General features: G+C 37.3%; 1 protein-coding gene across 19 annotated transcripts in view; it reads right to left on the reverse strand.

The window, feature by feature from the left end:
- Positions 1-13,056, reverse strand: part of CAMK2D (calcium/calmodulin dependent protein kinase II delta) — a 315,792-nt gene that overhangs the window by 206,462 nt on the left and 96,274 nt on the right. For 18 of the 19 annotated variants that reach the window (XM_057502568.1, XM_036920810.2, XM_036920801.2 and 15 more), the window contains exon 3: positions 676-735. The exons of the other annotated variant lie outside the window; for it this stretch is intronic. In XM_057502568.1, the coding sequence (XP_057358551.1) occupies positions 676-735 (60 nt within the window). The remainder of the gene's footprint in view (positions 1-675; positions 736-13,056) is intronic. 19 annotated transcript variants of the gene reach the window in all.

Raw genomic sequence — 13,056 nt, forward strand, 5'->3', positions numbered from 1 at the left:
CATAAAAATAAAAGAACTATAAACCTTCTCAGTGAATGAGCTTGCAAATTCTAATGAATTATCACTCCCTCTCTTACTCCTTCTATGTCAGAAATAGTTTGGTTGACAACAAAACTTACAGTTAGGAGAGTATAACATTTTTCCAAAATAATTAAAACTATTGCCACAGAATCTAGTGCATATATATGTCTTTAATCTTTTTCTTTCCTTTATTTCTTCTGTTTTTCTTATACTCATCTATTTTTTTAACATTATCATACTATTTTATAATTCATGAGTGATAATATTCTAAAATAATTATACTACTTTCTGGAATAGAATCAATAATTATAAGGAAAACTCTTTACAATAAGTGAAAAGTAATTTAGCTAAGATTAATAATGCCCTAAGTTCTTTCTCTCCATACTTCAGCAGCAGGTGAACAATCCTTAAAGACACAAAAGAGCACTATTCAACTAATATCACCTTATGTTATTTTGAAAGTGTTAATATATACAGAACTCATACATTTTTAAAAACTTTACAGAAACCTTAATCAAATATAACCAAGACCAAAATTAGGAATCTATTTGTTAAAAGTTGTCAGTATTCTACATTATTAAAATTTTTTTAAATTATAAAAAATACACAACATAAAACTCTAACATTTACAATACACTGAAAAGATTTCCTTACCAATATTGGGGTGCTTCAAGAGACGGCAGATTCTAGCTTCTCTTTCCAGTTTCTGATGATCTGTTACAAGAAAAAACAAACAAAAATAATTCACAAAATTTAGTTAGCAAAAAAGATTAAGACAGTAAACAGCTAACCAAAATGACAGAAAGCCTTTTACGCTTACTTATCTTGGGATTTCTTTTTAAAGAAATGATCAGTTTTATTTGGAATCAGATGAACACAACATTGTTTAACAATCTAATTTTTTTTCCATTGGCTTGATGCCTTATAGAGTGAGATACAGAAGTGAATTTAGACTTAGTGAAAAGGGCACAAAACAACAGCATTCTTTCTTATCTTTACTCCAAGTATATATTGTTACAACAACTTAAGTTAACCCAACATTGACATACACATTAAAGCAAACAATGCCTATCTGGAAACAGGTATGCCAATGGAATTAGTGTGAAATAGGGTTAGTAGTGGTTTATCCTTAATGGAGAAGTGCTCCCTGTCCAGTCAAACTTTCTATTAGCAAGCCTTCATGCAATTGTTGGTCCACCTTCCTAGGTTCATGATGCCCTTTCTTCTATCAAGGATTTCCAAAAATCCCAAATTGCTTGCTCATCCTTACCCTTCAGTTTCCCTAACCATTTTGTTGAAGGGGCATGTTCCACTGTAACTTACATTTTAAGAACTAAGACAGACACTTCTTTGGTTTCTTTGTATTTTATGTGCAAATAACTTTAATCAAAACAACTAGCTAAAGCACAAAATAAACTGAGACAAGAGAGAGGCAAGAACAGAGAAGGAACATGTGCTGCACCATAGAGCGGTCATTAGTTGAGAGCCCTTACGTTGGTAACTGATTTAAACTTTACAGTAGCCCACTGAGATAGGCAATGTTATTATCCCTATTTTACAAATAGGGAAGCTAAGACAGAGAGAGGCTAAATGCCTTGCCCTACATTATAAAGTTAATAAATGGGATCTACCAAATCCTAGTATCAATGGTCCTCAAATTCTGTGGTTTCAGAACCCCTTAACACTTAAAAATTATTGAGGATCCCTAAGAGCTTTTGTTTATAAGAATTATACCTATTAATGCCTACTCTATTAGGAATAAAACTGAGAAAACTTTCAAATATACATGTATTAATTCACTTAAAATAATGAACCTATTACATTAATCTAAGTTACTACATTTAATTTTTAAACATTATTTGAAATAGCTGAAACTTACAGAAAATTTGAATAGTACAAAAAATACCTGCATATCAATTTATTCAGATCTATTAATATTTTACCCTTTATAATCACTTATGCACTCTTCCTCCTGATGTATATATGTGCATGTGTATACACATATTTATCTAATTCACACACATATGTATATACAAATGTATAAATGTATATTTATATTTATACCCAAAATAATTTTTTTCTTAAGCATTTGAAGGTAAGTTATAAACATCAAGGCCCTTCACCCCTAACATTTTCCAAAATTATTTTTTTAAGCTTTAATTGTATTATTGATAATAAATGATGTCAGTTGTTTTTCTTGAAGTGATAGGCTCACTTTATTCATTTTTGAGAAAATTCCTGTCAAAAACTCAAGTAAATGAATAATCATAGCTAGCTTTTCAGTTGTTATTTCAAAGTAAAATGGTGTTCCATGAAAGAGTAGCTAGTTCAGCTTCCAATTCAAACAACTTCAAGGTTCTTTTCCTGAGACAACCATTGTGCTTTGGTATGGAGCAGAGGTGCTTTATGCATTCTTCCCATTTAGTCATGCAGAATGTTGCAAAGATGTGTGACCAAAAGTCAAAACTTAATAACAATAATTTTAATTGGTTCACCAAGGACAATCTTAAGTGAAATGAGGTTTTTTCCTTTTTTATTTTTGGTCTATACAAAGACTAATAATACAGTTTGATCCACTGCCTAGATTCATGCAAAGGCCCCAGCAATTTATCCACTATTTCTTTCACATTTTAAGTACAAATGTCACACATGCACAAAAGGCAGAAAATGTCTCAGTTTTATTATGCAATTAGTTTTGACCTTGTAGATTCCATAAGAAGAATTCTGGGACTCCTGGATCTACAGATTATACTTTTGAGAACCACTGGTATTTTCTATAAAGAACTGTTTAATACAATACCTTTTTTTTCTTTTTTTGCAATTTAGGAAGATATTTTAAACATATATAATGTTATAATTAGCTCAGAGAGAAATAGTGTTTTAAAGAATCAGCACAATGTCGAATAAGATCTAACTGTGTACCCATTATATTTGCATTATCAAATATAAAGACAGATATTCTCTGGCCTTACCATTGTCTAAAACTAAGTTCTTCAAATAAATTCTTTAAACTCCCCCTGTCTCTTTAATAGGTTCTCATTCTTAGGACAAACTACTTCTAGAATATTCTTATGTGGAAATATACAAGTAGACACAAAAGGTTAAACCAGATTTTGAAAATGCATCTAATACCATCTTAAATACTGTAAAGTATTATATGTAAAGCATATGAAAAACATATAGGAATTACAATTTCACTATAGTGACAGGAATACACAAATATATGCCCATGTGATATATATATACAATATATGTAACTTTTATATATATATCATCTGATACATATATAATTATGTTAAGAAAAAGAAAAATGAGGTATCAAAAGATCTTTATTGACAGTAAGTGGTATAGAGTTATTAGTTATAGAGATGAATAAATTAACAAAATTTTATATAGCCTATTCTTATAGGCTGAACTGTATACTTGTAAAATTCATAAGATGAGCTCCTGGTGCTCAGTACCTCAGAACAGCACTATATTTGGGGATAGGGCCTTTAAAAGAGAAATAACATAAGCCAAGGAGAGAGGCCTCAGATAAAACCAACCCTGCTGACTCCACACTGACCTTGGACTTTAAGCCTCCAGAATTTCAGAAAACACATTTCTGTTTTTGAATCACCTAGTCTGAGGTACTTTGATACAGCAGCCTTAGCTAACTAATATGCTAAGTATTAGTTTTCTATTGTTATATAATAAATTGCTACAAACTTAAAAGCTCAAAACAGCACACATTTATAATCCCACAGTTTCTGTATTTCAGGAACCTAGTCATGGTTTAACTGAGCTTTTTGCTTTGGGGTCTCTCACAAGGCTGCAGTGAAGAATGATCTGCTTCTAAGCCCACACGTTTGGTGGCAGTATTCAGTTCCTCAAGAGCTGTTAAGCTGAGGGTCTTAGTACCTAGCTGCCTATTGCCTGGAAGCTGTCCTCACTTCCTTACTATGTGCCAATATGTCAAGTGCTCGTCAAAGCCACCAGAGGAGTCTGGTAGCAAAAGGGAATTGACTCTTATCTAGCCTAATCATGGAAGTGGCACCCCATCACATTTGCCATGTTTGGTTAGAAGCAAGTCACTAAGCTGGCTCACTTCTCAGCAGGCAGGCACACCAGAAGGCAAGGACCACTGGGGCTCATAGACCTTGCCCGCACATCTGGCATTTCAACAGTACTGAAGTTTTAGACTCCAGGAAAATGGCAAAGTAGGGAGAACTTGAACCCACCTCCTGCCTTTATAGCAAATCTACACCTACACACAGAGTAATTCATCTTGAGGAAGAAGCAGTCACTCAGTGAGCACCTACTGCACCACCACAAGGGACAGAAAGACAGAAGTGGCAGGAGACACGGAGACAGTAACCAAGAGAACCCCATTCCCAGTGCAACAACCCACTGGGGAGGGATATTGCCAAGGGACTGGGATGCAGGTTCCCTGCCCTGGGACATAGTAAAAAAGCCACACATTAAAGTGCATCTAGTATAAGTGAAAAACCCAATTTATACAACTAGAGCATCCACCATTTGGTGGGGGAATAGCTGGAACTCTCTCAAATTGGAGGTCTGGTGAGCACCATTGTTTGGACTCCTTCCCCACATTGACAATGATGCAGCGAGCAGGGTTAGGGTGCACACACCAATTTCAGACTTGGTCTAGACAGCTATGTAGCCCCCACTCACATGCAGATGTGTCAGCTGGAAAGCACATTTAGGCCACAGCTCCTCCACAGGAACAGAGCTAGGAGCCAATCACCCCCGACCCTGGGAGAGTGTACCCTGGCACTGTTGCACTGCAGGTGCTCACCCAGCAGCTATGCAGCCAGACATCACTGCATACCAGAGCCACTGCTGCACCTCAGACTTGGAGGCAGTATCTACAGGGGCAAGGGTGGAAGATTCCTAGAGGCTGTGCCTGGGCCAGTGGCTGTACTGTGGCTGACTAGCTGGTCACTGTCCAACCTTGGAGAGAACACCACAGCAACTGCTGTACTGCAGGTATGGAGCTGGGAGCTGCAGAAGCTCACACCTGGACCTACTGTCTCCCAGCCAGCCCACTGGTATGCACTCAGAAGCCCTTCTGACTAGACTCCTCCAACTACATACTCTGAGAGCCCTGACACCAGGATACACCCAACTCATGCTTACTAGGCCTCCAGCAAATCATCCAAAACCACCAGGCACACAGTCAAGCCAGGGGCCTTCCCTATGCAAGTCCAACTCTTCAAGACTGGGAGAGGCAGCCTTTTCTACTAATTCAACAGAATCAAGAACAGAAAGTCAAACAAAATGAAGAGACAGAGGAATATGCTTGAAACAAAAGAACATGACAAAACTAGTAAAAGAACACTAGAAGGAATCAACAGCAGGAATCATTCATGCAGAAGAACAGATCAGCAACTTGGAAGGCAGAGCAATGGAAAGTACTCAAGCTGAAGAGCAGAAAGAAGAAAGAAAAAAAAAGGAATGAGGACAGGATAAGGGAGCTCTGGAACAATATCAAATGTCCAAGCATTTGCATGAAAGAGTTCCAGAAGGAGAAGAGAGAGAGAGAAAGGACTAGAAAACTTATTTGAAGAAATAATACCTGAAAACTTCCCTAACATAGGGAAGAAAACAGACATGCAGGTCCAGGAAGCAGAGAGAGACCCATACAACATAAACCCAAAGAGATCCACATCAAGACACATCATAATTAAAATGACAAAGATAAAAGACAAAGAGAAAATCTTAAAAGCAGTGAGAGAAAAGCAATGAGTTAAGGGAAACCCCATAAGGCTATCAGCTGACTTTTCAGCACTGACTCTGCAGTCTGGAAGGGTGGCATGATATATTCAAAGTGCTGAAAGGGAGAAACTTCTAACGAAGGATGCTCTACCCAGCAAGGTTATCATTTAGAATGGAAGGAGAGATAAAGATCTTCACAGATAAACACAAATTAAGAGTTTTCCACCTCTAAGCAGGCCTTACAAGAAATGTTAAAGGGACTTCTTTTAGAGGAAAAGACAAGACTCTAAACAAGAGGTACTCCAAAAAAGAGGTACAAACTTCAAGAAGAAAAATATGAAAGTGAAAATTTCACTGGTAAAAGCAACCATATACCAAAACCCTCATATATTCCTGGTGGGATTGAAAATTGGTACATCCACTATGGAAAGAAGTATGGAGGTTTCTCAAAAAACTAAAATAGAAGTACCACACGAGCCAGCAATTCCACTTTTGGGAGTCTATCCAAAGAAAAAAAAAATCATTTATTCAACAAGATATATGTACCCTATATTATTTAACAAGATATATGCACCCCTATATTTATTGCAACATTATTTACAACAGCCAAGATATTGCAGCAACTGTCCATCAATAGAGAAGTGGATGATGAAGATGTGGTGCACAAACACAATGGAATATTACTCAGCCACAAAAAAGAAATCTTGCCATTTTTGACAACATGGATAGACTTAGAGGCTATTTGCTAAGTGAACTAAGTCAATCAGAGAAAGATGAATACCATATGGTTTCTTATATGTGGATTCAGAAAAACAAAACAAATGAACAGAACAGAAATAGACTCATAAACACAGAGAACAGATGGTTGGTAACCATGGTAGGGGGGTGGGGCTGCGTGAAACAGGTAAAGGGGATAAAGAGGTACAAACTTCAATTACACAATAAATTAGTCACATGGATGGAAGTATAGATAGGGAATATAACTCATAAGATTGTAGTATCTTTGTATTGTGACAGATGGTAATTACACTATGGTGAGCATTTAGTAATGTATATAATTGATGAATCACTAAGTTGTTTATCTGAACCATTATAATATTGTATATAAGCTACATATCAATAAAAAAATTTTTTTAGTACTGATGTTTTCATGAGTTTTCTGTCTGATAAACAACTTTGCTGACTTTTTCTTCCATACAATCACATAACTTAAGCAATCTCCTATGACTCATAAGGCATTCTGTACTCTCCCATTGGAGCATGTTTTGCCATCCCAAACATGATGACAGAACTAAAGTTTTCATGAAAACCAGACTTTAGCCGTAATAGAAATGCACATCAGTTGGTGTACTTCACATTCAACATCAAGCTCACAACTTTAGAGGGAGCAGGCAGGTGAGGAGGCGTGATCAAGCATCTATGATTACCAAAAGCACATTTCTGTATTTATCCTGCTGAAGAATGAATTAGGTTTACATTTAAAATTTCCTCTTTTAATTCAGTTGGCAACAAAAAAATCATACATCCTAACTCATCATTCCCAGTTCTTACAACTACAATAAATGGCCATATAAACAATGCCTTAAGGAAAACATATTATCGCTCAGTTTTGACATGTAACCAGTAGGAAACAGTATTACCGAGTACAGAGACTGGTGGATTTTAAAATAGCTTCTGAGAATTTTGAGAAAATGTAATTATTTCTTCCCAGCTTTAAGATACTGTTAGATACTTTATTAACTACAATAAGGTGAAAAATGTGAACTCGGAGCTAATGAAGTAAATTCTTCACTCTCTTACCAAATCTTTAATCTTCATGCAGAATAACTCTGATCACAGATGGAAATTAAAGTGCTAGCCCTAAGTCACTTAGGAAATCAAGGTTATAAAAATATAAAATAATCACAAATAAACTAGCAGAGAGAACATACAAGAGATTTCTGAATAAAAGTACAATCTTTAGTGCATGGATTCTGGAGCACTATAATATGGCTAATCAGAGGTCCTATTCCTAAATGGTTTGGAATTACATTCTGAATATCTTTCTTGTTAGAGAAATTGCTTCTAGCTAAATGAGGCAATCGTTGAGTAGGGTTATAGATCCTGTCCATTTAAGTAGGTGACATTGAAAACCACACTGTAAGATAGAAGGAGCTATTTAAAGGGTCACTCCATTACAAAACCTGAGCATGATGTGTATGGATTTAAAGCTGTTATATTCACTTATCAAAAGGATATTTAGTCAGATTCTATAACTATACAGGATGATGTTTCCCTTTCATGGTAATGTAGAGTTACATGTATGTGCTAAGAGTTCATGTATATTAATTTAGAAGTGAAGCCTCTGATTATTTTTTTCTGTGTGGAAGTTCATACAAATGTTAAATTCTGATTATGTCAATCCAACCTCAATTCTATATGGACTGGAACCATGGTTTATTATTTCTTTTTTATGGAAAACCTTTTCTCTCCTCATTTTTCTAACTCCCATCACATGGAAGGTGAAGCAGGCCTCTGCATCATTCTACCTTCCTTCTGTAGCTCCATCCGTGGAAGAAGATGAAATTGTCCACTAGTGACAGAGAAATAAAGGTCCATAATGGACCTTCCTGACTTTGTATAACCCTACACACAGGGACAACCCAGAGGGATGGAAAAATCTCAGGCTGCAGAGCAGACAAGAGTTGTTACCTGGTTCTACCAATTACTACTAGCTGGGAGACAAATTGCCCTGACTGCTTCAAAAGATTCATCTACAACAGTGGGCATAAAATATCTAGCACCAGTCACTGTATCTGGAACAAAGGAGGTACTCAATAAATTATAGTATCATTATTATCATTACTAAAAATCAATTTAATTTTAAAAGAACTAAATTCCTAAAATATACATTAAAAAGTATATTAGTCCCATCAAATATTATTCATTTCACATGTACTCTAATATACTATAAAAATAACTCTTTTCTAGAAATTCATGATTATGCTACTCAGGCCATTCATTGTTAATAGTGGGAGAATCACCATGTGATAGAAAAAGACAAATCAATACAGTAAAATTTGGACAAAAACTTAAGAGTTACTTATCTTTACGGTATACTCTAAATACCTCAAAAATAAAATACAGGAAAATTTTTTATTTGAGTGTAAAATTTTTAAGCAAATTAAATTGATCAGTGTTATATATAAACTAGCAATATTCTTTTATTCATCCATTCCACACATCCAAAATGAATGGTATTCTAATATGCAATATCGTTTCAGAGAGAGCTTCTGGATAATATATTTATCCTATTCCCTAGGATTGTAAACAAATAGTGAAATTTGATGGCACCATTTTATGCTGTCCTACAGGAGAAATATTTTCTCTCTTCCACCACAATAATGGCATTCATTGAGAGATACATTGTATTTGCTATGAAAATAATGCTTTACACAAAATTATGTAAATGTAAAACAAAGTATCTTATAAGGCTTCTGTTCAGTAGAGATTTAAACAAGGACGCAACACGGTATAGACCTTTCAAAATTGCAAATAATAGGGAACATCAGCTTGTATAAACACTTTTATAATATAAATCTGATTATATAGATTATCTACAAACCAAGAAAGTAATGAGGAGAGGGAAGCACTCTGGACCTACGAAGACTCTCAGGAGATTCTCTGAGTAAACCTCTCCCTAGTTCTAGGTGATGGGCTGAGGGAATTTGAACTGAGCTTTTATCCTCTGGGAGGCGAAGCAGGAGCATAACAGTGCAGAACGCAGGCACAGGGCTTATAATGGTGAGAAGGAGACTCTTGTTGGAGTGCAGATTTCCTCTAGATGATAAGTACCCGGTGAATTAGCCAGCTCTCCTCCCAGGTTCACAGCCTCTGATGGTGTTGCCCTCTTCCTCTTTCAGGGGTGTGTCTGCTTGCCTGTGTGTCTAACATCTGCTAACATGGTGGCATCACTCGCTGCATGTTCTAGGGCAGAGAAGTTGTACTGGGAGGGTCCCCGGAGGACTGTGTCAGGAGGAGCATACCAGGAAGCATGAGAATAGGAGGGTGACAGCCAGGACAAGGACCCACAGCAGACCACAGTCAAGGCCTGTCCACAGCAGGGGCCCAGACTTTCCAAGATGACATTTAGATCACAAGGTGTCCAACCAAGAGTTCACACAGAACCCTTAGATGATGGTCCATAGTACCATTTTCAGCTGTTACATCTCAAATGGTTGTTAATATCATAAAAAACAAGCCCTTATATAAACAAGTTACAAGGATATTCATTATTCATCATTCATATTCATCATTATATCTATTAAGCATTAAAGATATTCCTATTTACCTATCTCATTAACCTCTTTATCTCAATAATTGAATCCATACCAAATTTTTAAAAATTTCCACAATTTGGTTTATATAGTACTCTCCCCTAGCTGTAATTTTACTTGTGATTTTGGAAGAATTTGCCACACGATCCCATTTTTGTGTTTAGGCAGAATAGAGCTAAGTTACTTGAGACACTTAGTATTAAAATCTTTCAAACTTATTACCTAGGGACTAAAAGGACCCAGAGTGGAAACAAAACATACTAAAGATAAATATAATATATGCTTTACTCTTTTTTCCAGAGACCCAGATGATTTTTAAAGGCAGTTGCATAGTAACAGGAGAGAGCATTTACTTCAGGGATTTTGCTCTTCGTTTTAAATGTTTCTTATTGTTGTAAACATATTTTGCCATTCTTATGTTTTTTTAATAAATTACACGGAATTTATTAAAAACATGAAAAGTATAAAACACATGGTTTTCCACAGACATTTTTCCTTATCTAGTTTAATATTACCACATTAAAAATAGAGATATAAGAATAACTTTGGCTAATAATTTAGAAGAATGAAGGAAATAAATGTAAGATGGATTTTTATGGTTCTTTGAGTATCCAGAACATCCAGTTATTCATTTCTCTGTGAATGAGTTTTCCTCAAAGGCAACTGTGAAGTTAACAAAGCTTAAACTTCAGGGCCTCTCAGATGCATGGGATCTTGGTTGTATAATTGTATGTTTTCATGAAGCTTGCAAAACAAGATGTTTTAACACAAGCAGTTGAGATCATTATTTTGGCCCCCCACTTTTTCTCCTCCATCATCCAGTGATACTGGAGTGGCCATGAACATTTTTATTTTTGAGATCTAGCTGGGGGAAGGTGAGTTGATGATACAATTTAGTTTGGATTGAATGAAACCATTGCTGGTTCACAGTCACTTTTGGTTATTGCAGTGTTATCTCAAGTCATGGGGTTTGGTGATGCTCCAGAGGTGGTATCATGATGTGAATTCATACTACAGGTCGCCCCACAAGTGTGTGCTAGAGGAGGAAGAGCAACACTTACTTTTGCTATTTTTTCGGGATTATGTTGTGCTTTGCAATATCTGGAAGCTTCTTGAAATTTATAATTTCTTGTGACTATTTTCATTCTAAATATATATATATTTACTTTTCAGTTTAATTTTGCATTTGTGATTTTGTTTTCTTTTCCTTAGAATCCTCCAAATTACATTAAGTTCAGGCCTTACTGAACCTGGACCCACACTCCTTATTATACTTAAGAAAAAAAGTAGAAGATAATTATTTAACTTCTAAACATAAAAAATAATAATAATAATAAAATGCTTCATAAAATTTGTAATACTGAAGGGGCGGAAGATGGCGGCGTGAGTAGAGCAGCGGAAATCTCCTCCCAAAACAACATATATCTATGAAAATATAACAAAGACAACCCTTCCTAGAATAAAGACCAGAGGACACAGGACAATATCCAGACCACATCCGCACCTGAGAGAACCCAGCGCCTCGCGAAGGGGGTAAGATACAAGCCCCGGCCCGGCGGGAGCCGAGCGCCCCTCCCCCCAGCTCCCGGCGGGAGAAGAGCAGGCAGAGCGGGAGGGAGACGGAGCCCAGGACTGCTGAACACCCAGCCCCAGCCATCCGGGCCAGAGTGCAGGGCGCTCGATACTAGGAAAACAGGGCAGCAAGAACAGTGAGCAGGCACTGGAGGCTGGGCGACAGAGGACATAAGAAAAGCGCGCGACCATTTTTTTTTGCTTTTTTGCTGTTTTGTTTTGGCGAGCGCTTTTTGGAATTCTTAAAGGGATAGGGACCCCAATACTAGGGAAACAGGGCAGAAAGACCGACCGGTGAGCAGAGGCCTGAGGCTGGCACCGGAGAATAAAGAAAAACGAACGACCACCTTTTTTTTTAATTAAAAACTTTTTTTTTTTTTTTAATTAAAAAAATTTTTTTTCTTTTTTTTTGGTGGGCGTTGTTTTGTTTTGGCGGGTGCTTTTTGGAAGTCTTAAAGGGGCAGGGCGGGTCACTTAATCCAGAGGTAGGGATCCGGGATCTCTGGGCACCCTAACCCCTGGGCTGCAGGGAGCAGGGAGGACCCTTACGGAGATAAATAGCCTCCCAGCAGCTCCTGCTCCAACGCGACTCCACCATTTTGGAGTAGCTGCCCGAGCCAGGCCACGCCCACAGCAACAGCGGAGATTAACTCCATAGCAGCCAGGCAGGAAGCAGAAACCCTGTCTGCGCGCAGCTGCGCAGCACAAGCCACTAGAGGTCGCTGTTCTCCCAGGAGAGGAGGGCCACAAACCAACAAGAAAGGAAGTCCTTCCAGCCGTCACTCGTCCCAGTTCTGCAGACTATTCCTATCACCATGAAAAGGCAAAGCTACAGGCAGACAAAGATCACAGAGACAACACCAGAGAAGGAGACAGACCTAACCAGTCTTCCTGACAAAGAATTCAAAATAAGAATCATAAACATGCTGACAGAGATGCAGAGAAATACGCAAGAGAAATGGGATGAAGTCCGGAAGGAGATCACAGATGCCAGAAAGGAGATCGCAGAAATGAAACAAACTCTGGAAGGGTTTATAAGCAGAATGGATAGAATGCAAGAGGCCATTGATGGAATTGAAATCAGAGAACAGGAACGCATAGAAGCTGACATAGAGAGAGACAAAAGGATCTCCAGGAATGAAACAATATTAAGAGAACTGTGTGACCAATCCAAAAGGAACAATATCCGTATTATAGGGGTCCCAGAAGAAGAAGAGAGAGGAAAAGACATGGAAAGTATCTTAGAAGAAATAATTGCTGAAAACTTCCCCACACTGGGGGAGGAAGTAATCGAACAGACCACGGAAATACACAGAACCCCCAACAGAAAGGATCCAAGAAGGGCAACACCAAGACACATAATAATTAAAATGGCAAAGATCAAGGACAAGGAAAGAGTGTTAAAGGCAGCTAGAGAGAAAAAGGTCAC

The sequence above is a fragment of the Manis pentadactyla genome, chromosome 5 (assembly GCF_030020395.1).
Source record: "Manis pentadactyla isolate mManPen7 chromosome 5, mManPen7.hap1, whole genome shotgun sequence".
NCBI lineage: Eukaryota > Metazoa > Chordata > Mammalia > Pholidota > Manidae > Manis > Manis pentadactyla.